Source organism: Pan troglodytes, chromosome 17, assembly GCF_028858775.2.
Source record: "Pan troglodytes isolate AG18354 chromosome 17, NHGRI_mPanTro3-v2.0_pri, whole genome shotgun sequence".
Lineage (NCBI taxonomy): Eukaryota > Metazoa > Chordata > Mammalia > Primates > Hominidae > Pan > Pan troglodytes.
The window spans coordinates 82,774,603-82,800,930 of NC_072415.2; the positions used below are offsets into that span (position 1 = coordinate 82,774,603).

The following is a 26,328-nucleotide window of genomic DNA, read 5'->3' on the forward strand; positions in this document are numbered from 1 at the left end:
TTAAGCCTAGCACGCATTCGTCATGTTTCCTGATCCTTTCCCTCCTCCCACCCTCCTCCATCGGAGAGGCCCCAGTGCTCTATGGTTCCCCTCTGTATGTCCATGTGTTCTCATGATATAGAAGAATTTGTCTTCTCTATAATGATAATAGTTTATACATGGATAATAGGCCTTGGTGTCAGGGATGAGCTTCTGTGAGGAATAAAGAAATTTAACGAATGTAATTTTTCCTCATTTGCGCTCATTTAACAACATGTATTGATTACCAATTACGTATAATGCACCTTGTTATTTTGAAGAATACATAGCTTGGTCTGTTCTGATGACTGTCTCTGAGCACATGTTCCAGAAATTAGCAATTCTCAATTACCCATTACTGATAGCCTGTGTTGGCGCCTCTTCCAGTATGATTATCCTCTCTCTTACAGTGTATGGTAGCACACTAAGAGGTACTAGGCAGTGTCTGACTCTGGTTCCTTCCTGCCTTACTAGCCCCTACTTTTTTTTTCCCATTTAGTCGTGTCTTAATAATCTCTCAGAAACTGATATTCTCTGATTTGTGTCTTTGAAAGGTGAAGTCTGTTCCTGAACTATCTAGTGCTATTGGAATCACTGGGACAGGGCAACCATTTTTGTTGGGAATGCCTGAGCTGCAGGTACAGAAAACTGTAACACATGAGGCATTTTTCCTGCTCTGGAGAGCAAACTGCTAGAACACCAGCGTAGGGGCCATGGCCTCCACTGTGATCTCACTGATGCCATATTGCCTGTGTGTGCACATCAGTTCTTTTTTTTTTTTTTTTTGAGGCAGAGTCTCACTCTGTGGCCCAGGCTGGAGTGCAATGGTGCGATCTCAGCTCACTGCAACCTCAGCCTCCTGGGTTCAAGTGATTCTTCTGCCTCAGCCTCCGAGTAGCTGGGATTACAGGCACCCACCACCATGCCCGGCTAATTTTGTGTGTGTGCATTTTTAGTAGCGATGGGGTTTCACCATGTTGGCCAGGCTGGTCTCGAACTCCTGACCTCAGATGATCCACCACCCTCGGCCTCCCAAAGTGCTGAGATTACAAGTGTGAGCCACCATGTCTGGCCCAGTTCTAATGTTAACAGAAACCTTCTTCACTAGGTGTAGCCTCAATTTTACAAATAAAGAAGGTGAGGGCCACATTGGCTCATGCCTGTAATTCTGACATTTTGGGAGGCTGAGGTGGGTGGATTACTTGAGGCTAGGAGTTGGGCAACATGGCAAAATGCCATCTCTACTAAAAATACAAAAATTAGCCAGGGGTGATGGTGCAGACTTGTAATCCCAGCTACTCGGGAGGCTGAGGCATGAAAATCGCTTGAGCTTAGGAGGCAGACGTTGCAGTGAGCTGAGATAGCCCCACTGTACTCCAGCCTGGGCGTCAGAGTGAGACTGTCTCAAAAAAGAAAAAGAAAAAGAGAAAAAGAAAGAAAGAAAAGAAAAGAAAGGAAAAGAAAAAGAGAGAAAGAAAGAAAAGAAAGAAAGAGAAAGAAAGTAAAGGTGAAACTGAGGATTCAGATTTTTAAAGAGCACATAAATAGTAAGAAATAAAACTAAATTTGATTTTCACTGCAGTACACCACTGTTATATATTGTAATGTTGCTTATGAAACTGCGTTTACCGATACAGCTGTCTACTTCCTTGCTTATCTACCAGGATGCTATTACGTGAATTTATGCCAAACAATTATCTGTGACTGAAATACAAGATTTGCTTTCCAGTGTTGCTATTTCTGTGTATACTTCATGATGAGTGCTTTGGGGGTTACTCAGGAGCTCTGGCATTCAATGTTGAGTGACAGATGATGAACAACAGCACTTCGACATGATGATGCAACAAAACAGCACTGGAAGAAATATCATCCAGACACAGAGTCATTGGATTTGGAAAGTCATATATTTTACGGTGGACAAGTTCCGAGGGAGGTTACTCTACATTGCTACTCTTTATAGATGATACTTTTGTTCCATGTCGATCATAAAATGAAGTTTACACATGATTTAGGAAAAATGATTTATTTTTATAATGCATTATAGGATATAAAAAATATCTTCCAATGAATGGTCATTTGATCCTCACACGCTGTAAGGTGGAGAGAAGGTGTTATAATACATACTTTTACAGATGAGGAAACACAAAACTACGGGGTTAATATGAATAAGTATCAACTTCTTTCAGCAGTACATACTATGTTGAATATTAACGTGGTTATATTACACATTGGTGAAGAGTGTTGGTTGATCTTGTGGTTGGTGAGGTTGGCTTCAAAGCTTGATTCATCATTGTTTATTGTGTAATCTTAAAAAAGTTACTAAAACTCTTCAGTTTCCTCATCTGTACAATAAATAACAACAAATATTATTAATTAGTCATAGAATTGCTAAGATGACCAAGGAAAAAAATTACATGTAAAACACTCAAAATGGTGTTTGGCATGTGACACTCGGTATGTTCGCTAGTCAACCATCACCTTGAAACAATAAAGTATAGTAGAAGTAAAAAAGCCAGACAAATATTCCTGGACATCTAACAATCTGCCAGTTACTCTTCCTCATGTCTTGTTTCTACACTGTTTTGATTCTACTGTATTTCACTCCCATTCAATTTAGCAAACATACCTGTCAGAGGCTTCTACTGAAAGTAGAAATCTTAAGTTCCATTCTGCTGAGATCTTAAAATATTCTCCCTTGAATAAAGTGTACATTCCTTTGGATAGTATTCCATGCACTCAGAAATCACGATGTAAACTCAAACCTACTCTGTCAAATATACTTAGTATGTCTCCTGTCTATGTTCCAACCAGCTCAATTAGATGATCTTCTGAGCCTACATCTGCTTTAATTACTCTAGGTGGAAATTTCTCCCTGCACTACTATTTGACCATTGTCTCCATCCTTCAAGACCTGCTTAGAAGGTCAGTTATTCACAAAGCCTCTCTTGATCTTAAGAAGATACCTATATTCTCAGGTTTCTGCTACAAACGTCTTCGTTATAAAGCATCATGTCTATTGAATTCACATTTGAATTTATTTTTGTCTTCCATGGAAGATGATGAAGGAGGTAACCAGGGCTATGCAATCAGCTTTGCATGATGGCCAACACAGCACATAATGTTGGGCTTAATTTTCCTTATACAGCTCCTGTAAGCAGTCTGCCTTCTACAAGGCTCTGTAATTGTGTTCCTTCCTAGACTGCCTTCTTCATTTTACCCTCAAAGTACTTAGGAAGGAGCTTGGTAGACAGACTGTGCAAGCTCAAAACAGCCTAGCTATATTGATATCACACTTAATGGAAAAGTGAATAAAGAGTACAAATTTGATAATGTGATATAAAAAGAATGTTTTATTTTAAATAATTTATACATTGTTTTCTGGTCATTTTTAAGTTTTGTGTCAGTATCTGTGACTATTAAGAGAGGGCACAAAAACAATTTTTCAAAGAGCAAACCACTATAAAATAGCATGCCTCAGAGGTTGGAAAGATGGCAGAAGTTGGGGACAAAAAAGAACATGTTGGCTGCACAGTACTTACAGATATAAAGGAGTAGTTCAACTACATGATCATACTGTTTCAGGAATAAGGAGATTCTGGAAACCAACCCAAGTAAATACACAAGTCCAAAGCAGGTTGAGTTTATTTTTCCTACCTCTGAGGAACTAGAGGCATTTTAAGAGAGCATTTACCTCTTTAATAATACATAAGTACAGAATCAGAGGCTACAAGAAAATGATGAGTTGATATGACTGTCTGACATCAGTCACCCTAATTGTTATTTTTATTACCCTGTTTATTTTGATGATATAATTCAGTTAAATTTGTAGTACAATTCAAACAAGTTTATTAATAAAATGAATCATGATAATTGTAAATTAACAAAGGGCCTCAGATTTATTTAGCAGGATTATTTATAAAAACATTTCTGGCTATTTTAACAGTGTACTTTTATTTTTCTACCTTATTACACCTTTAAGATGGGTTTGGGAAATATTAATTAAGTGCATAGAGATTGATAATTAACTCAAGACCTGTTTATTTTGTTGTTGAATCTATTTTACAATTTCTTGGCTGGGTCCTTTACGCTAGAGTGCAATAGATAGAAATGAATCCATGGAGGGAAAAGGGCACAGAGAAAAATGGCACCGAACCTAGCTCGCCTCAGTGCAATTAGGCAAAACCCTAACTCACTTTTCAAAGCATATTTATTTAGAATTCAAAGAATTTTAAAAATGTTGTTTATTTAACTTCCCTTCAGAGAGGGAATCTGACATGACTCATTTTCATCAGAGATACACAAACTTCACAAGATGCTATTATTTATTTCACTGACAAAACATCAGTAAATTAATTGCCGTCACTTTAATCAAGGTAATAGGAACCAGGGGGTCATATCTTGTAATTTATTATGATATTCTGAGGTTGAGGAAAACCCATTCATGGAATTTTTTTAAAGCTGTAAAATTTGAGGAAGACCCGAATTAAATTCCTAAGGGAAAAATACAGAAAAAAATGATACAGAAGCTTAAGTGAATATTAAAGTAATGCCAACCGTCTAAGTTACTTAACACTGAGGTTCATAACTTATGGAGTCATCAGACTCACGGAAATACTTCTAGAGCAAAAGTAAATGTGAAACAGAAAAACCAGCATCACCACAATGTGATCTGTTCTCCATTAAAAGCCCAAAGACACCGATCTCCAATTATGTGGACAGCCACATTTTAGTTACAAAATCAAATTCAAGTTAATTATGGCAAATCAAACACCACCTATGTCTACTTTGCAAAATAATGCTTAAAATTGGTATGTACATAAAAACATACAAAATAAATCAGATTTCCAAATTAGAACCTTGAAATTAGGCAACTACAATACATTTGGACAGAAGTACGAAGCTTAATATGGGGCTTCATTGGCATTGCATGTGATTATATGCTACCATTATTTTGAAAAGTGAATGAAAACTTGAAAAAATAAAATGAAAAAGAATAGCTTTATGAAATTAACACAGCAGGCTAACTTAATGCATTATTTGAAATCATCTTGTTAAATCAATAAAGCACTTGGGTTGGTAATATTTGAATTCACTTTATCAAAAAATATAATCATTTATTAAAATAACATGTCTTATAAGTCTTGAGACATCTCATTCCTTATCTATGTGTGTCACCACCTTTAGAATGTGGGCCAAAGGCTGCATTCAGGTGATAAGGTCTGATATAGCTACTAAATTGTTTTTGATATATTGACAAATCTCAATACTGGCTGATAAATAAGCACCGCCAGAGCCCTCCAGAGAACATCTCCCAGCTCTGCCAGAGCCCTGCACTCCAAAGTTTCAGCATCTAGAGTGAATGCCAGGAGAAAAGGCTACCTCCAGACACTGCCCAGCATCGTCATTATCTTCTTTTATGATTAGTCTGTGTCTGTACATTGTTGAGAAATTTTAGAGTTATCACTGAGGAGGCCTGTTCTTCATTTAAAATACAGTTGTTTTCCCATGAAGCTGCTGTGTGTTAAATATATGTGAGCTATTCATTCTTATTATTATACTTCATTTAGTGTTTTTTTTAAAAGTCCCATTGGTAGATTTCTGGTGAAAATACCTTTTAAGCAGAGAATCAGCATTCTGTATATTCAGGAGAAACTGGAGGGGACGGACATCCCGGACAGTTATAGAACAAATTAATAGTAAAGTGTTCACCTAACTTATTTCACTATTTTTATTGCTGTTACAAATTAAAAAATCTTGACAGTTATATCATACTTTTGAGATTATCATTCAAAGGGAAAGGAGTCCTCTGAAGATTTCTAAATGGAGAAAGCAATATAAGATATGATTAATCCTTTAAAAAAATCTTTGGTGTATTAATTTTAAATTAAAGGGCAAAAAAAGGAACCATGGTAATAAATAAACCAGTCAAGCCAAATAAAAAAGGGTACATTTTATCATAAGCAATGTGTATAAAACTATGTAGCATAACAATGAAAAATAATCTTTGTCATGTTCAAAACCTTTTCTGATTCCCTAGTTTATCAAATTCATTGAAGTGATTCTGTAGCTTGACATTTTTTCAAGATAGAGTGTTTATAATGGCTATGATAACTCTTTGAGTTTTCTATTATAAAAATTTATTTTCTATTTACTTATTTTTTAACATATATGACATTGTATTCCTAGTAGGGAAGTATAACAGTAATTCATCTATTTAGTTTGCAAAGCCTGCTTGAATTGCAAAGTCCAAATTTTAGTAGACCAGACTGCTCTGCTAGTGGAAGGACAGAGTTCTTTCAACCTGGAGAATTCAGTAGTTTTGAAAATGTTGGGAAGCATATATACTGATAGTAATTCTTATTTTAAAAATTTATTTTGTAAGATTACACATTGAATATTTTAAAAAATAACCACTCACCAAATCAAACTTTACAGAGTGTGTATATAATTTAATAGCAGTAAAATATATTTTAGGATTTTACTTTATGTTAAACACATCATAATCACTAAGCTTTCAGGTGTATTATGTGTACCTGAGAATAAGAATAATTCATAATGGTGGTTTAATTCATAAAAGGGCTTGTGATTTTAAAGCAGTTTTAAAAAGAGTTCCCTATTCTAAAGGAAGAAAATATTCCCCTAAACTTTTAGAAGCCAAATATTTTGGGAAGTAAACCTCAATACTGAAGGACATCCTGTACCCTAAAAGGTGGAAAGAGTTGGTATAAAATGTGTATTTATGTGAGTCAGTTTTTTAATCACTCTAATGGAAGAAAACATTTCTCTTAACTCAAATTAGGAAATTATTATACATTTTATATATATTTATATAAAAAGTCATAAGTAGCAAGCATATGACATAAAGAAATGGAAGAGTAACAACAGTATCTGACAATGCATGCTTTTCACAATGTGTCTAACAAAAAGGATATTTTCCCAACTCAAATATCCAGTACTGACATGCAGGGTATTTTCTCAAACTGTCAATTTGGTCATATTGCTGAGTGCTTAATCAAAAACATTTCTACTGTAGAGTATGAATGGTAAAATACCTGACTTCAAAAAGGATTTCTGAAACTCAGTACTTTCTTTGATATAAAACAAAAAGGAAATCAGGGGTATACAGGAAAGACCAAAAAATGAATTTTTTATTGCAATCTAGTAATTTTACTTGTTACTTTTTCCTGTATTTAATCAGAATATAATAATAGGTGTGTATAGTCCATAACCTCTAGCTGGTGATTCCATGGTCCACACTGTCACTTTTCACTGTAGCATGTTCAAAATCATTCAGGAACGCACTATTCTCAAGCTGTCTATATAATGAAAACAATGTACATGTAACACAAGGTTCATCCAAATTCGTGTTTTTTTTCACATATCACACAATGTACAATTATATAACAAAGACATAAAACAACATAGAAACAAAAGTGAAACTGACAATAAAAATAAAGTTGGGATAGTCTTAATCGGGAACTAATTTCTTCTTCAAGTTTCCAGTTAATCTCAAAATGTATTTAAAAACTAAGGAGCACTTGGTGGCCAGCAACCAAATTACGAAATGAACATATCAGTGTGCAGCGGGGATGTCTTGCCGAAGGAATAACAAATGTCTGTAATTCTTAAGTTTGGATAAAGGCAGTGGAATGAATTTAGAAATATGTCCACTTTTCACAATTCACTATAGAATTTTCTTTTCACAGTCCCCATGTTTGTATAAATAGTTCTTCTCTGAAAATAAAAAACAGTTAAAACATTTTCTCCCAATGAAAAATGCATACAAATACACCAACTTATTAAGGTAATATAGAGCATGGAAATGCATTCACCTAGTTCAAGAATAGTTGATAGGCTTGAGGAGTTTAGAAGAGATTAGCTGTCAAGCAGATTGAATTGGAGACAAATTAGGCTAATATAGATATAAACAATCAAGAGCAAAAAGTAAAGCCATTGTGATATCTGATGACAAAATCGATGTACACGTAGACAACTGGGATTCATGAAACCTTTTGCATTCAAATTTTATAGTATAAAATTTGACTTAACATGCTGCATTTAATTTTGATGAGATGAGCTACATATTCATGCAAAAATAAGAGTCTATAAATTGTGTCAGTACCAAAAATATTTAGTGTACGAATTTTGAGTAGAATTGTTGCCAAATTACATAAAGAAAGTAGTTACCAGTTTTAAATATTAACTTCAGCTATACTGAGACTGAATATTCTATTTTCTTAGTTTAAAAACCTTGGTTTTTTTCGAGTATTTCTTTGGAGATAGTTCATTAAAACTTTATCTTAAAACATGTAAAGTTTAGATTATTAATTTGACGTCCTTCTAAATTACATTTTAGTACAATTCTTGATGGTAAGAATACTAAGATTTGTTTTAAAGGTATGTATCCCCAGAATCATCTCTCCTATAAACACTGAACCCATCGTATTTCTAATCGTGAAATGTCATGAAACACGTATCTCAAGAAATAATGGATAAATAGCACATTCCCTAAAAAACTACAAGACAGTTGCAACAAAACAGAATACGACAAGGTAGGAAAAGGAACCAAGGGCATCCGCTTACCTTGAATTTTCTTTTTACACCCTAGTTGTGTTGTATTCAGATTCATGTTTGCTTAGAGACCCAATGAGGCAGAACCTGGAATGTTACGGCTATTTCATTCAACAAAGTACTATTTGCACAAAAAAAATATGTACACAAATATTTACTCAAAAGCATTTTTAAAATTCAGAAAACTGTGGAAATAGACTTATGTCAGCATGCAAAACATATCAAATCAGCTGAAGTATTTTAGGTTTTGAGAATGTAATGAATGGAGAAAGTATGTCACGATTTATAAAATAAACTAAATGCTAGTAAACATGCAAAACGAAGTATAAGTTGACAAGATTTCGGAATTTAAAATAATTTTTCCTAAATTTAAATGTTTTTTCTCAAAACTTTTACTCATTTTAAGGCTAATACTACAATACAGATAATATTGCATTTATAGTTGAAGGAAAATAAATCAAATGTTTCTACTATTTCTTACAACATTTAAGTGTAAATGATGAATATACTATACTATCCTATGCAATTCCTAATATAAATATTATGTAATATGTGAAAGAAAAGTATTTTTGTGTTCCTACCAAAAATAAATACATTATATTGAAAAATATGTTATTTTGGGATTAAAATTGTTCATCAAGATGGGTGAGCCATCTTGGTAAGGCAATCGTTTTCAAATATCATTTCATATCTCAAAATATATAAATACTGATGGGAGCAATGGTCACATGGAAGCAAGTTTGCATTATAAATCTGTATTATAAATTAAAAGCCATCATTTTATAAAATAAATATGTGTATATGTTTAGAAATAAATAAAGTATCTTTGGTCTCTGTGTGCATGTGTGTTCACACACATACATATCGTGCACATGTATGAGGTTTAGGAAGAATATGGATAGCAGTGAAAAGGTAAAAGAAGAGGGAAACTATTGGAAAACTAGGGTTTAAATCATTAATTAAAGGGAAACTGAAATATGAAGACAAAATAGAAGATAATACTCTGGAAGTATTTCAGTCTTCAGGTTATAGTTGTCATCAAAAAATCTATTGATACTGACCGCTGGACGGCTTTATCGTGTCTGGACAGCCTGTGACTGGTGGTCGGCACCTCTTCGATTTCATCTATGTCACAGGCATCTGCAGCATCTTGCGAGTAGTTGTGTTTCATGACAAGGATATTTCTTCTGTTCATGGGTGGGATGAGGGGTTTTCCTGGCTGTGTGGGCATCTCTGTCAAGATAGAAGCATCTCTTGTGCTGAGGTTACTGCGGCTGCCTTTAGTGCTGGACAGCTGTGATCCACAGTGATGGTCATGAATGCATTTGGAAGATGACCTCCGCAGTTTATGGTAATTTTCAAAGTCATCTGCCACATCTGCAAAGTCAGCTGTAGCTCCTGTCCCTCTGAGAGTGCATAACTCATAATGAGGAGGTTCAAATACCTCCTGGAAAACTGTCTGGTCAAAGTCTGATTTCCTTTGGACATACTTTTTACGAGGCTGTTTGATCTGTACGATGACAGAGATGATAATGAGGATGATCACGATGCAGGAAGTCACACCAATGACAGTCCCACTGGTGTTGGTCAGCTGGTCCAGCAGGCTGGTTTTCCTCTTCTCTACAGGTTGGAGAGAGTGAAAACAACAAACGGACAAAAGAAGAAGCAACGCAGCAAACATTAATATTATAGTCAAAATGTGTATTAAAAACTTAAAGTAAAGCAGGCTGAGCACAGAATTTTTACAGGCTTATAATAACTTAAGAAAATATTTAAAAATAAATACAAGGTCTCGTTTTTCACAAAAAAAATCCACGGAGCAGCCTTAAAAATAGCCCTCCCTCCCCACTGCCCAGCATCTCAGCTTAAAATACACACACACACACACACACACAGACACAAACACACACACACACACACTATCCTCTATCTATCTATCTATCTAATCTATCGTAGGTTAAGAAAATATTTAAAAATAAATACAAAGTCTCTTTTTTCACAAAAAATACACTGACCAGTCTTAAAAATGGCCCCCCTCCCCATCGTCGAGCATCGCATCTTAAAATACACACACACATACACACACACACACACAATCTATCTATAAAGTAACAACAATATTCTGATACCAAAGGATAATTCAATTCAATCTGAAGACACACACTTTTGGAATGATGGCATGGACTCTTTCCCAAATGAAATAATCACAACTGGTAGAAAATTATTTTAAAAACTCAACCAATTAAAGCCTGGTTTAATGAAACTCAGGAAATTGTCCTAATGATGTACATCAAGTGGAGATATATTTATATAAACCAATCTACTAAATGTCCTTAGGACCAGTGAGAGTCCGTGGCATTTGAGCCATGACTTGCTTCCTCCACTCTTGATTCACCACGATGGGAACCCTACTCAGGGAGGTGTGGACAAGAACGCAGGGCACCCTCTCCCTGCAGCTCCCAGTTAAGTGAGTTATGGAATCGCCTTAGAAGGGGAAAGCTACCAGCATTTCTCAATGCCCAACCAGGTCCATGTTGGACATGCTTCTTTTCTGGCCTGAGTGGCTGAGATGTCTGGGGCTCCCGAGGTTCCTCCTCTCAGCCTTCACTTGGAGGGCAGGAGCTCAACACCAGGTGTCTCCAGTGGAGAATGCCAGGCCTGGATCATGCTTACCCAAGTTTGCTGACACAGGAGAGCTGCCTGGAGTGGCAAGTTGACAACACCACATGTTAGCAACCTCACCCAAGTGCTCTGTGCATAAACAGACCTGCACCATTGTTCCTGCCCCAACCCAGAAGAAGCTGTGCCCAGAAAGAAAGTCAGACTGCAAGTACAGAAAGCATTATAGCTTCCCCTAAATAAAGTTAGTTTATTTGAAATGGTGTGTGGAGAAACTTAAGCCTAATGATAATTTCAAAAACTATGGAGATTTTGTGGTATGCACAGGCTTCTAGACATTCGAAAGTTCATCTTATTGCTCTAAAGACACTAACTGCTTCTTAGTGTTTTATGAGGGCCTGGCTGGTATTTGGATAGGAGACCACCTGGGAATACCGAGTGCTGTATGCACTTAAGAGGCAGTATGCAATTAAGTATGCAATTAAGAGACAGTTAGTGTCTTAAGAGCCATAAGATGAACCTTAGAACATCTAGAAGTTTAACAGAACGAGCTAGGAGAGTAACAGCTAACGAGAGTCCTCCTGGGTTATAACAACTCACAAAGGCTAGACTCAAGGACTACCCTTGCAATTAATTAAATTTAATTGACTAGACTGTAGAAAAATTTATGATCTTGGGCACTGTCAAAAGCAGTAGAACAATCAGCCGGCAATTGGTGGAGACTAACAACTGGCTGCAATACCAACAGAGGTGATAACTAAATAGAGAGAACAGGAAATGAGAGAGGCACAGAGAGCCCTGTTAAAACCCTGTTGCCCAAGGCTGATGGTGCGAAGCCCAAGGCGGTGGCCTCTGCGGTGCAGCATCAGAGGCTTCACTAAAATGGTCCAGCCAAGTCTACATTTAGAAACAAACAAGAAAAACTACAAGTCCTGGGAGGAAGGAGTTAGTATTCAGAGATGCTATTAATCTAACATGTGATTTTCAACAAAACATTATAAGACATGTAAAGAAACAGTAAAGCAAAGTGTATATATAGGGGGAAAAAAGCAGGCAATGAAAAGACCCTTTGGGGAGCCGGATATTGGAGTTGGCAAAGATTTCAAAGCAGCTATAATCAATATGTATAAGGAACTAAAGCAAGCTATGACTGAAGAAGCTAAAGAAAATGAGGACAATGCTCATCAAATAGAGAATATTAATGAAGAAATATAAATCATATAAGAATGTAAAGTCTGGAATTGAACAGTACAATTACTAACATGATAACTTCCTGGAGCCTCAACAGTACATTTCAGCTGGAAGAAGAAAGTATCAGCTAACTTCATAAAGACAGAGGCATGCGAATAGTGCAATATGAAAATGAGTTTCAAAACAAGAAGGCAGAACAATAACAGAGCCTCAGAAAAAAAAAATGTGGCAAATCTAAAAGCACACTAACATACTGTAATGGGAGTATAAGAAACAAAGGAGAGATGGAAAGTAACAGGAAAAACAACAACAACAACAAAAAACTAAAGGAGCTAAAACTTCCCAAACTTAATTAGAAAACTCACATCCAAGTTTAACAAATTCCAAGTAGGATAAATGCAAAGAGATCCACACAAAGACATATGATATTGAAAACATTAAAAAAATAAATAAAACACCTTGAAAGCAACAGAGGAAAAAAAAACTCATCATAGAAAGGAGGCTCAATCAAATTAACACCTGAGTTATCATCAGTGGAGGCCAGAAGGCAACAAGATGACACATGCAGTGCTGCAAGCAAAAGCAACACAAAATAAAACCAAACAACAGCAACAACAAAACCCCAGCAGATACCTATCAACCAAAAACCCATTATCCAGCAAACCTGCTTTCACAAATGAAAGACATTGTGAGACTGGCAAAAATGAAGATAATTCAATGATAAAAGAGCTTCCTTAAAATAAATATGGAAGAGAGTTCATGTTGAAAACAAGTGAGTTCAGACAGTAACTCAAATCCACATGAAAAAATTGAACAGATACTAAATTAAACAGGGAAGCAGTAAGGTCTGTAACAGTGAATATGTAAATAGTTGCAAAGGACAGTAGAGTGGCATCTTTCTTCTGCAGTCTTCACTTCACTTTTTTAAAAAAGCAATGTTCTATGCATATAATCGTAATGTTGGACTATAACTTACATAAATGCAATATATTTGGTGACAATATAGTATAAACAAGGTGGGAGCTAAAATGTTATTGGGTGAGGAAATGACACCAGGGTAATGCAAATCTAGAAAAACAAATGAAGAGAACCAGAAATAGTAAATCAGAAGGATTATATAAAAAGTTACACTAATATACTTGCTGTCCTTTCTTCTCCCAACCACTTTAAAAGACATACAGTTATATAAAGTAATAATTATTGCAATGTATTGTTGGGTTTGTAATGTTTAAAAATGTAATAGGTACAAATCTAATTGGAAAAGGGAAAAGAGAATAGAGCTATATAGGAAGAATGTTTCTATGTCTCACTATAATTAAGTTGGTAGAAATCTAATACATTCTGAGAAGCTAAGCTGTATGTTTTAAGTCCTAAAGCAACTAAGAAAGTAAAACAATGCATTAAAAACTCTAAAATAATTAAAATGTTGGACTAGAATATACAAACTTAAGGCAGAAGAAAGCAATAAAGAAGGAAAAGAGAAAAAATACATGAGACATTTAGAAACAAAAAGTATAATGGAATATATAAGTCCAACTATATCAATGACAGTACTAAATGTGAATGGATTAAAGAACCCAATGTAAAGGCAAAGATTTTCAGACTGGATAAAAAATAAGATACAAATATAGACTGTATACAAAAGAAACACTTTATATTCAAACATGCAGAGAGACTGAAAGTAAAAACGTGGAAAAGAAGAATGGAAACCAAACCATAAGAAAGATGTAGTGGCTATACTAATGTCAGAAAAAATATAACTCAAGACAAAAAACTGCACTAAACTCTAGAAGATTGTTTTGTAGTAATGAAAGTGTCATGAGGAAGATATAACAATTCCACACATATATGAATTTAGCACCCAAGCTTAAAATTACATGAAAGAAAAATTTTACAGAAGTGAAGAGAGAAGTAGACAATTCAACCATGATAGCTGAAAAATTTAACACCCACTTTCAATAATGGATAAAACATAGCAGAAAATCAAAGGCAAACAGAAGACTTGAACAATGCTTTATAGCTTGTTTAAGTTTATAGGCTTATGCCTAGCAGACATAACAGGCATCTATACAACACTCCACTCAACAACAGCAAATACGTATTCTTTTCAAGCGCACATGGGACAAACTTTAGGCTACACTACATGCTCGCCATAGGCATAACCTCCATAAACTAGAAATGAATGCAATTTTTCCCCTATCACAAGAGAATGAATTAAAGGTTAAAGGAATCATTTTTCTTTCTGAAAAAAATAAATCTGGACTTTCATAATGCACATCCATTCACATTTGTTGCATGTCAAATATTTCTTACACACATGGGACCACATTTATATAGGGCAAAACAAAGCCAATGGTGACCACGAATTATTAACAGGTCTGCAATAAGATCACTTAGTAAATTTCTAATCCATTCAAAAGTAATGGATTACGAAAGTAATCAACAACAAAATAGTTGATAGTGTAACTGCCTTTCCTACTGACTGTATGAAACAATGAATACTGTGGTATTACTTCTTTACTTCTATGCACAGAAGGCTTTTCGTAGATAATACTGGACTTCAAGCATGAAAGAGTTATTTGCCTATCTTCTTTTGTCAACTGTTTAATATTGGATCTCAGTAAAATACTTCATATGGCAGTTTCATCTTAACTAAAACATGCAACATCCATAATCCAGCCAACGATCCCTGTTTACATAAACAAGCCTTTGTGTATAGACAAGGGAAGGAGGCAAGGGCTTTGGGAGCCATGTTCATGGGAAAGGAAGAAAAGCATTTTCGTAGCAAAACTGAAGTGGAGTGAAGTAGCTGGAAGTAATTGAAAGTACAAATGCTAGTTCAAGATATTTTATCTCTAGAGTATGTACACAAAGTCCAATCAAGACAAACTGGAATGAATGAGACGTGTAGCCACAAGCAGACAGTATCACACATGATAGGAAAGTAGTGTGCTCCCCTGAAAGCTCCCGTTTTCACAGCTCTGCAGGCTCTAATAAGGTGATGTCTTTAATGAGAATTCAAGTACTGAGGATAGTCCACTGTGCACTAATGAATAACGGAACATCTGGACAGAGCATGAGTAAAGGCTAAGAAAAACACTTACAGATCAATTATAAGACATATGCGGTGGTCATAAAAGGCACTATACACTCTTATTTTAAAGACTGTCTGATTGATACATATAAACTTCTACCCCACTCCACAGGGAGGAATTTTTTTTCAAATTTCAGGCACTAATCATTACCTTTACAGTGATTTTCATCCCAAGGATACACACAGTTCTGGAGTCCATTGCAGACCAAAGTATTATTAATACACATGTTACTATGGCAGAAGAATGTGTTGCCTTCACAAGGAGCTAAAAACAAGAAGAACAAGACAAAGGAGGAAAGTTATAACTGACATTCAGTAGTAAATCACTCACATTACAAATCTAAAAATAAAAAGATTAGAATAATTTGCCACAAACTGAGATAAATGATCTGCCGTGCGATTTTCAGAAACGGTGCCGTAGTGGTAATTATTTCTTGTGTTACTAAGAGTGCTGGCATTCCTCTAGGCTCAGCTTGTAAAAATGCCATAGGGTATTTTCCATCATTAAAATGAAGTACATTATCCACATTTTTTTAAGGAGGCATATTTATTTAGCAAACCTGAAGCATCTACCATGGGCATAAATTATACTTTATACAGAAAGTAAGAATGTATAAATTTAGTTTTACTGTGCAAAAACGCCTAATAGAAATTTTTAAATAATTTTGAAAAATATATACTTACCAAGTACTAATGAATAAAATACACTAAAGCAAACCCTGTAACATTACTTAAGAATATGAAAAAACAAAATGCCATGGAAATTCAGAATCATGAAAAAATTAATCCTGAACAACATAAAAAATATATTATGCTTATTACATTTAATATATATGGTGATAAAATTAGCTTACTATGCATGTATTTCATAATTCTAGTGATTTGATATACAATGATCATTATCTCCAGATTACAATGCACACTGAGGGGACTGAGAGGTAAAATATGAACTTCAAGAAGGTATAAAATATGGCTAAATAATGATGAGAAAACATGAGTTTAATATAGCAATGTAAAATGTTAGATATGATTTCAATATAAGGAAAAATACATTTCTTTCATTATTGGAGTGACAGAATATTTTAAGTGATCAGTCTTTATAGTAATATTGCATTGTGGATGGTTGCTTACAGAAAGTGCTTTTAAAGCTAACTTTTGTTTTTACCTTTGTATTCACTCCACGTATCAGATAAAATGCAATTCTAGTGTTTCTTTTTTTCAATAAAGGCTCTACAATCCTTTTAAGGACAGGCATTCTAGCAAAATCTATTGCACATGAAACATATGAATTTCCAATGATTAACAAATGAAGACATATTAATGATCAGTACTATTTAGACACTGCAGTCATGTTATAATGAGTTTATTTTTCACTTTCAAAACTGTATATTACATAAGTTTTAGAGTTAGCTTCTTTACTGTATTTGCTACACTAATCACAACTGTCAAAACAATACTTTGCAATTTAATATACTTAAGGCAACTTACTGTATTTTAATACTCCGAGAGAAATCCTTTAAAAAAAAAAAAACACTCCAATTCTGAAAACCAAAAGTAAGGCAAAGAAATAGCTCATTCAAGCAACGTGATTCTTCCTGGTTCTTCATCTCCCACCTCCTCCCCCAACCCAAACAGTTCCCTCTGTTCATTTTGACTTTATGTTCCTGGTTAAAGAGTAAAAAGCATATAATAGTAATTTTGGAAAATGAAAATTAAGAGTAGAAAATATGTAGTAGTCATTTTGAAAAAAAAAGTATCACGCTTAACACTTTATTTTGCTAATGATTTGTTAAGTACTGTTCTGTATAAACCTTTCATAATGTAAAATTTAACAATCCAGTATATTATTGTAGAGACCTGCTCTTTAGTAAGCAACTAAATTTGAATTTCTGTAGCTGACTATAATGGCTTTTGCAGAATTGAAAAGGTCTGTTAATTAGATAGTGAATGTTGTCAAAATTTGTATGCAGTGTATAAAGGAGATTTTGGCAAATTTTATATTAGAATGGTTGTAAAATGCTTTTGTAAAAATGCTTAAAATACTTATTACCTAACAAATTGTAGTATACGTTTTGAAAGTATAATTACCCATCAAGTAGGAAATACCTTTAAAAATTATATATTTACCGACCTTCTATGAGTTGGAAAAATTATTATAATTATTAAATAGGAAGGGGTAGTTTAAAAATTTAAACATATAAATAAAAATAACATTGCATTCTGGTAATCGAGTGAAGTGCATTAGTATGTTGGTAACGGCACTGAAATTTGAATTCCAAATAATCCAAATGGGATTGTGTCTGTTTCTGCTGCTTGGTAGTTGTGAAACTATCAATGTTCCAGGATCAGTCACTACATATTAGTGGTTTTACCAAGAATGCAATAAGTAATTCAGGAATGTCAATAAATCACATTTTAACATGCTTTTTCACATTAAATAATTATGCAAATATGCCAGTTAATTAGGAGTTAGCCTCCCTTTTGTTTGTGGTGCTTTTTTTTTCTTTGTGTGTGTGTGTGTGTGTGTGTGTGTGTGTGTGTGTGTAGGAGGGGGGTGGGGGTGTTTGTAATATCCTAGGTATTTCTCCATGTATTTTCTTCCTTACTTTTGCTAATAAAGAATTGCTGTGCAAATGAAAAATAAAAACAAGTAAGCAAATCCTGATATGGTTAAGAAGCAATGTAGAGGCTGGGCGTGGTGGCTCACGCCTGTAATCCCAGCACTTACTGACCCTGAGGTGGGCGAATCACCTGAGGCCAGGAGCTCGAGACCAACCTGGCCAACATGGTGAAGCCCCGTCTCTACTAAAAATATAAAAATTAGCTGAGCATGGTGGCACATGCCTGCAATTCCAGCTACTCGAGAGGCTCAGGCAGGAGAATCACCTGAACCTGGGAGGTGGAGGTTGCAGTGAGCCGAGATTGCGCCACTGTACTCCAGCCTGGGTCTGGGTGACAGAGAAAGACCCTATCTCAAAACAAACAAACAAAAACAAACAAACCAAAAAGTAGCAATGTATAAAATTGTACATACCTTTGGCAAAAATAAATTTTGTTTTATAGACACCCGAAGTATAATATTATATTGGGTTCCGAATTTCCTCATTATTGTCTGAATCTCTCTCTCAGAAATGCATATATGCAATGATGCATTAAAGACTCTCATTTCTCTCCTGGTTAAGAACTACAATAGCACCAATAGACCAAATCAAGCCTACATTCTCATTGCTCTTTCGACGACTTGCGTGCACTTGGTGCACCAATGCGTGTAGCCCATTGCTCCTAGCACACTCCTGACCTATCCGGCACCATGTCCACACACCACTCCCTCCTTCTACCTGCCCCAGATACCCCTTCTCCACTCTGCCATCCAAATCACATCAGAACCCTATAATCTATAAACCTGTCTTAAACAGTCTTACAATATTATTCCAATCTATCAGAAAACTTAGCTGTTCCTTAAGTCCTATTTCACATGTAATTTTTTAAAGTTTTAATAGTATATTTTATCATCTTTTTTGTATATATTTGAGGCTTGTGACTATGCTTTTTAAAAAATTAATGTTTATGTTTAATCGCTCATAATGGCTTAAGCTTACTAGGCTTGTAGTAAATATTCAGTAGATATTTTAACTGATTAATATTACTTAGCAAAAGGTTAACTCTGACTGGGTTGCATACCTTAGTATTCCAAAGAGCAGAAGACTCTGACAAATGTGTTTATTGGTTGAGAACTAACCTTCAAGGCCACGGTCTTCCAATCAAGGCCACGGTCTCCAACGCAGCATGTAGTGGCTATGGGCAGCATGTATTCTCAGAAACTAAACTCAGAATCCTGTCTTTGCTTCTTTTACTATTTCTGACAAAGCACATATTCCTCGACCAATTTATATAAGACTTATTCTACTTACGAGATTCAATATTCGTCATTTAAGCTATTGTCTCTGATAAACCAGCTGCTTTATTTCCTAGTGATTTCAAGGAAACTCAAAATTTATTTATAATAAAGTGGCAGCCAAAGAAGTAACAATCCAAATGCCAAGTACCTCACACAGTTTCCAGGGTCACAAGAGGGGACACACAACTTTGTACTTGTTTCTATCAGAATAGCAAATAGAGCTTCCTATTGACGTTAAAACACTAAGAACATAGATGGAATGATTTGCTATTGCTTTTTGTCACTGAACTACTTGAAAGTGTATTTAGACATGAGACCCTCCAACTAACTTGATTTCACTTTATTCGGTTTATTGACATCACCATTTTATCATCCAGATCTAACGACCCAAAGAAGATGGAAATTGATTTCTATTAATGAAGCAAAATATTCTAGTCAGCCAAAATAATGTCCTGTGTATAAGCATATCATTGCTCTTGATTTAAAGCACTCACCTAGAAAGTAGACACTACAACACTTCAAAATGAACCTTTCTTCACTGTTTCCTCCTCCCACATACACCAATACCTATGCATTTGTGCGAAGCATTCATTTGTGGCTATGCAATAGACTGTAGATTAAACACAGCTTAGAGAGTACTTCTCCACACACATCAGCCTGGGATTGAAGAGTCCTGCCAGCAGGACAGAGAGCCCAGCTGTGATCTGGGCTGTCAGGAGCGATAATCCTTAAGGACAGATTGCTTCCTCATGAGCAAAAGCAGGTTTATAAGAGAGTGTGGTGCGCAGTGATTAAGTCCCTTGCAGCCTGGCCACCTGGTCTCTGACTCCCAGGGTTGCCTCTTTCACACTCTTTGCCCTTGAGCTGATTAACCTGTAAGTTGCTCAGTTACCACATCTGTAAAATGGGGATAAAGATAATACTTACCCAAGCGATTTAATAATGCACAGAATGCCATACAGTATCAGCAGCATGAATGCAAACATTACAAGACAGAATTGTAAACCGTTTTAGGAGAGTACTGCGCAGAGACTGTGGAATCAATATGTCTGATTTTCCAACGTGAGTTACGTGATCTTGAGCAAATTCACTAACTTTTTCAGTTTCTGTTTATATCTATATAATGGGGATAATTATAACTATTACATAAAATTTAAGAATTAAATGTGATAGATCTTTAAAAACCATAACAGATACTGTCATATGGTGTATGACAAAAGAATGTTACCTGTTCTTGAACTACTACCACAGTTACCAAAACAAAAGCAAATGAAACAAAACAAAAAACTTAAAATGTTAAGATGTATGACATAAAATGTTTGTTAAGATGTATGACATAAAATGTTTGTTAAGATGTATGATATAAAACGTTAAGATGTATGACATAAAACGTTAAGATGTATGACATAAAATGTTAAGATGTATGACATAAAATGTTAAGATGTATGACATAAAATGTTAAGATGTATGACATAAAATGTTAAGATGTATGACATAAAATGTTAAGATGTATGACATATAAAATGTTAAGATGTATGACATAAAATGTTAAGATGTATGACATAAAATGTTAAGATGTATGACATAAAATGTTAAGATGTATGACATAAAATGTTAAGATGTATGACATAAAATGTTAAGATGTATGACATAAAATGTTAAGATGTATGACATAAAATGTTAAGATGTATGACATAAAATGTTAAGATGTATGACATAAAATGTTAAGATGTATGACATAAAATGTTAAGATGTATGACATAAAATGTTAAGATGTATGACATAAAATGTTAAGATGTATGACATAAAATGTTAAGATGTATGACATAAAATGTTAAGATGTATGACATAAAATGTTAAGATGTATGACATAAAATGTTAAGATGTATGACATAAAATGTTAAGATGTATGACATAAAATGTTAAGATGTATGACATAAAATGTTAAGATGTATGACATAAAATGTTAAGATGTATGACATAAAATGTTAAGATGTATGACATAAAATGTTAAGATGTATGACATAAAATGTGAAGATGTATGACATAAAATGTGAAGATGTATGACATAAAATGTGAAGATGTATGACATAAAATGTGAAGATGTATGACATAAAATGTGAAGATGTATGACATAAAATGTGAAGATGTATGACATAAAATGTGAAGATGTATGACATAAAATGTGAAGATGTATGACATAAAATGTTAAGATGTATGACATAAAATGTTAAGATGTATGACATAAAATGTTAAGATGTATGACATAAAATGTTAAGATGTATGACATAAAATGTTAAGATGTATGACATAAAATGTTAAGATGTATGACATAAAATGTTAAGATGTATGACATAAAATGTTAAGATGTATGACATAAAATGTTAAGATGTATGACATAAAATGTTAAGATGTATGACATAAAATGTTAAGATGTATGATATAAAATGTTAAGATGTATGACATAAAATGTTAAGATGTATGACATAAAATGTTAAGATGTATGACATAAAATGTTAAGATGTATGACATAAAATGTTAAGATGTATGACATAAAATGTTAAGATGTATGACATAAAATGTTAAGATGTATGACATAAAATGTTAAGATGTATGACATAAAATGTTAAGATGTATGACATAAAATGTTAAGATGTATGACATAAAATGTTAAGATGTATGACATAAAATGTTAAGATGTATGACATAAAATGTTAAGATGTATGACATATAAAATGTTAAGATGTATGACATAAAATGTTAAGATGTATGACATAAAATGTTAAGATGTATGACATAAAATGTTAAGATGTATGACATAAAATGTTAAGATGTATGACATAAAATGTTAAGATGTATGACATAAAATGTTAAGATGTATGACATAAAATGTTAAGATGTATGACATAAAATGTTAAGATGTATGACATAAAATGTTAAGATGTATGACATAAAATGTTAAGATGTATGACATAAAATGTTAAGATGTATGACATAAAATGTTAAGATGTATGACATAAAATGTTAAGATGTATGACATAAAATGTTAAGATGTATGACATAAAATGTTAAGATGTATGACATAAAATGTGAAGATGTATGACATAAAATGTGAAGATGTATGACATAAAATGTGAAGATGTATGACATAAAATGTGAAGATGTATGACATAAAATGTTAAGATGTATGACATAAAATGTTAAGATGTATGACATAAAATGTTAAGATATATGACATAAAATGTTAAGATGTATGATATAAAATGTTAAGATGTATGATATAAAATGTTAAGATGTATGACATAAAATGTTAAGATGTATGACATAAAATGTTAAGATGACATAAAATGTTAAGATGTATGATATAAAATGTTAAGATGTATGATATAAAATGTTAAGATGTATGATATAAAATGTTAAGATGTATGACATAAAATGTTAAGATGTATGACATAAAATGTTAAGATGTATGACATAAAATGTTAAGATGTATGACATAAAATGTTAAGATGTATGACATAAAATGTTAAGATGTATGACATAAAATGTTAAGATGTATGACATAAAATGTTAAGATGTATGACATAAAATGTTAAGATGTATGACATAAAATGTTAAGATGTATGACATAAAATGTTAAGATGTATGACATAAAATGTTAAGATGTATGACATAAAATGTTAAGATGTATGACATAAAATGTTAAGATGTATGACATAAAATGTTAAGATGTATGACATAAAATGTTAAGATGTATGACATAAAATGTTAAGATGTATGACATAAAATGTTAAGATGTATGATATAAAATGTTAAGATGTATGACATAAAATGTTAAGATGTATGACATAAAATGTTAAGATGTATGACATAAAATGTTAAGATGTATGACATAAAATGTTAAGATGTATGACATAAAATGTTAAGATGTATGACATAAAATGTTAAGATGTATGACATAAAATGTTAAGATGTATGACATAAAATGTTAAGATGTATGACATAAAATGTTAAGATGTATGACATAAAATGTTAAGATGTATGACATAAAATGTTAAGATGTATGACATAAAATGTTAAGATGTATGATATAAAATGTTAAGATGTATGATATAAAATGTTAAGATGTATGACATAAAATGTTAAGATGTATGACATAAAATGTTAAGATGTATGACATAAAATGTTAAGATGTATGATATAAAATGTTAAGATGTTTGATATAAAATGTTAAGATGTATGATATAAAATGTTAAGATGTATGACATAAAATGTTAAGATGTATGATATAAAATGTTAAGATGTATGACATAAAATGTTAAGATGTATGATATAAAATGTTAAGATGTATGATATAAAATGTTAAGATGTATGATATAAAATGTTAAGATGTATGATATAAAATGTTAAGATGTATGACATAAAATGTTAAGATGTATGATATAAAATGTTAAGATGTATGACATAAAATGTTAAGATGTATGACATAAAATGTTAAGATGTATGACATAAAATGTTAAGATGTATGACATAAAATGTTAAGATGTATGATATAAAATGTTAAGATGTATGACATAAAATGTTAAGATGTATGATATAAAATGTTAAGATGTATGATATAAAATGTTAAGATGTATGACATAAAATGTTAAGATGTATGACATAAAATGTTAAGATGTATGACATAAAATGTTAAGATGTATGATATAAAATGTTAAGATGTATGACATAAAATGTTAAGATGTATGATATAAAATGTTAAGATGTATGATATAAAATGTTAAGATGTATGACATAAAATGTTAAGATGTATGATATAAAATGTTAAGATGTATGATATAAAATGTTAAGATGTATTACATAAAATGTTAAGATGTATGATATAAAATGTTAAGATGTATGATATAAAATATTAAGATGTATGACATAAAATGTTAAGATGTATGATATAAAATGTTAAGATGTATGATATAAAATGTTAAGATGTATGATATAAAATGTTAAGATGTATGACATAAAATGTTAAGATGTATGATATAAAATGTTAAGATGTATGATATAAAATGTTAAGATGTATGACATAAAATGTTAAGATGTATGATATAAAATGTTAAGATGTATGACATAAAATGTTAAGATGTATGATATAAAATGTTAAGATGTATGATATAAACGTGACTTAACTGACATTAAATTTTCTAATTTGTAAAGTGAATAAAATCATTCACAGATCCCTTAAGACTACATGAGAATGCATATTTGAAAGTCGCGTCAAGGAGTTCTCTGAAGCTAAGACCTCCTAGTTATCTTTGTACCTTGGAGAATATGCCTTTGCTACAACCACGTCTAATATGAAATACTACGTTTCAATTCTACAAGAAAAGCAGAAAACATAAATTATGCATATTAAATAAAATACAAATAAGTATTGGAATGTGTTTGTACTACTTAATAGGAGGGAGGTTTAGCTGTATGAGATATTTAGCTGTGATACTCCTCTTTTAACAGTTTAATGAGACCATCAAGATAACAGGTATTTTCTAACATCCAATTGTTAAGAGAGACATTCAGATCCCATCTTGGAAAAGCAAGCCAGGCCATATGTAGAACAGAATAGCTCTCAACCTTGGGCTGCAATCTAAAAGAAATGTTTTTGCAGACATGTAAATGATCCGACAGAATTGAGGCTTGGGTAACAGGGACAGTATCAGCTTATAATTTTAGTAACAAAATTTTCACAGTAATTTAGTAGATACATCCTGAGTTTGATGTTATCTATGGGTACCTTAACTCTAATTTAAAAATTCCAATATAAATGATCTTCAGTTAACATTTATTCAAATACTTTATAATATATTCTTGGGAAACAAAATTTAGTACAATATTTTGCTGAGGAGAGGACCTTTAAGACTAAGAAATATGGTATGTTAGTTTTGGTGATTCTCAGGGCCTTGCACCCACTGAAAGATTCAAATAAGTCATGAGGCAAAATATGCCTGTTTAACTTTGTTTAATCCAAATATTTCCAATCCTGTTTACCACTTAAAATTTAAAAAAATAAAACTTGGCAAAGTGTTCCATTGTGTCCAGAAATCATTATAGTGATGGAATTCTTAATTCTTAAAAGAACATAGAATAGGGTGGGAGATTATTAACATGTAAAGTTGGGTAAAAAATTAGAATACACTTTTTTTTTTTTTTTTTTGAGGCTGATTTTCGCTCTTGTTGCCCAGGCTGGAGTGCAATGGCGCGATCTCCACTCACCGCGACCTCTGCCTCCTGGGTTCAAGTGATACTCCTGCCTCAGCCTCCAGAGTAGCTGGGATTACAGGCATGCGCCACCACGCCTGGCTAAACTGAGAATACACTTTTTAATTTATGAAAACTCACATACCAATGCACTTATGTAAATTATTCCAGAAATGCAAAAGCCAAAATGTTGGCAGTGATGATTTCTAGGATTTACTGAAATTATATTTACCTTTTTTGGATAAATTTTCCATACATACTTTTATGTGTAAGTATATGTATATATACATTAAAAACACACAAAAAAGTTTTGTAATTAAAGGATAACTCATAAGTTTGCATGAAAAAATACAAAATGTTAATCAAAAAAGTTAATTTTCTTTTTCAGATTTTTAAAGCAGGAAAATAGTTTTTACATAGCACCTTTGCTTTGCTCTATTGCTTCGTTACTCTTGAATTCTGTTTTTAAACCCTCATCTATTCCCATTATTACCACAAGGTGGCGAACTTACATCAGACTTCAGTGAAGGAGCCTTTGACTCCCTCATGGGGATGATTAAAATAAGCCATGAAAGCATGTGCAGTAACTCCTAAACCTATACATTACTAATTCTTTAAATAAACAAATTATGTAGCAGGGGACAACAAATCTCTTACATATTTTAGTCATGTAGGAGAAGATAAAATA

The 26,328-nt window shown here is 33.1% G+C and overlaps 1 protein-coding gene across 8 annotated transcripts in view; it reads right to left on the reverse strand.

The window, feature by feature from the left end:
* Positions 1-2,025: 2,025 nt before the first annotated feature.
* NETO1 (neuropilin and tolloid like 1) overlaps positions 2,026-26,328 on the reverse strand; it is a 129,946-nt gene continuing 105,643 nt past the window's right edge. For 2 of the 8 annotated variants that reach the window (XR_002940448.3, XR_002940449.3), the window contains exons 8-12: positions 15,645-15,758; positions 9,651-10,209; positions 8,602-8,676; positions 7,851-7,897; positions 3,341-7,752 (exon numbers count right to left, since the gene is read on the reverse strand). Coding sequence is in view for 6 of the 8 variants with exons in the window: in XM_009434174.5 (XP_009432449.1) it covers positions 8,616-8,676; positions 9,651-10,209; positions 15,645-15,758 (734 nt within the window). In the remaining 2 variants the exon portion in view is untranslated. The other 6 variants (XM_024350937.3, XM_024350938.3, XM_009434173.5 and 3 more) reach the window with 4 other exon arrangements.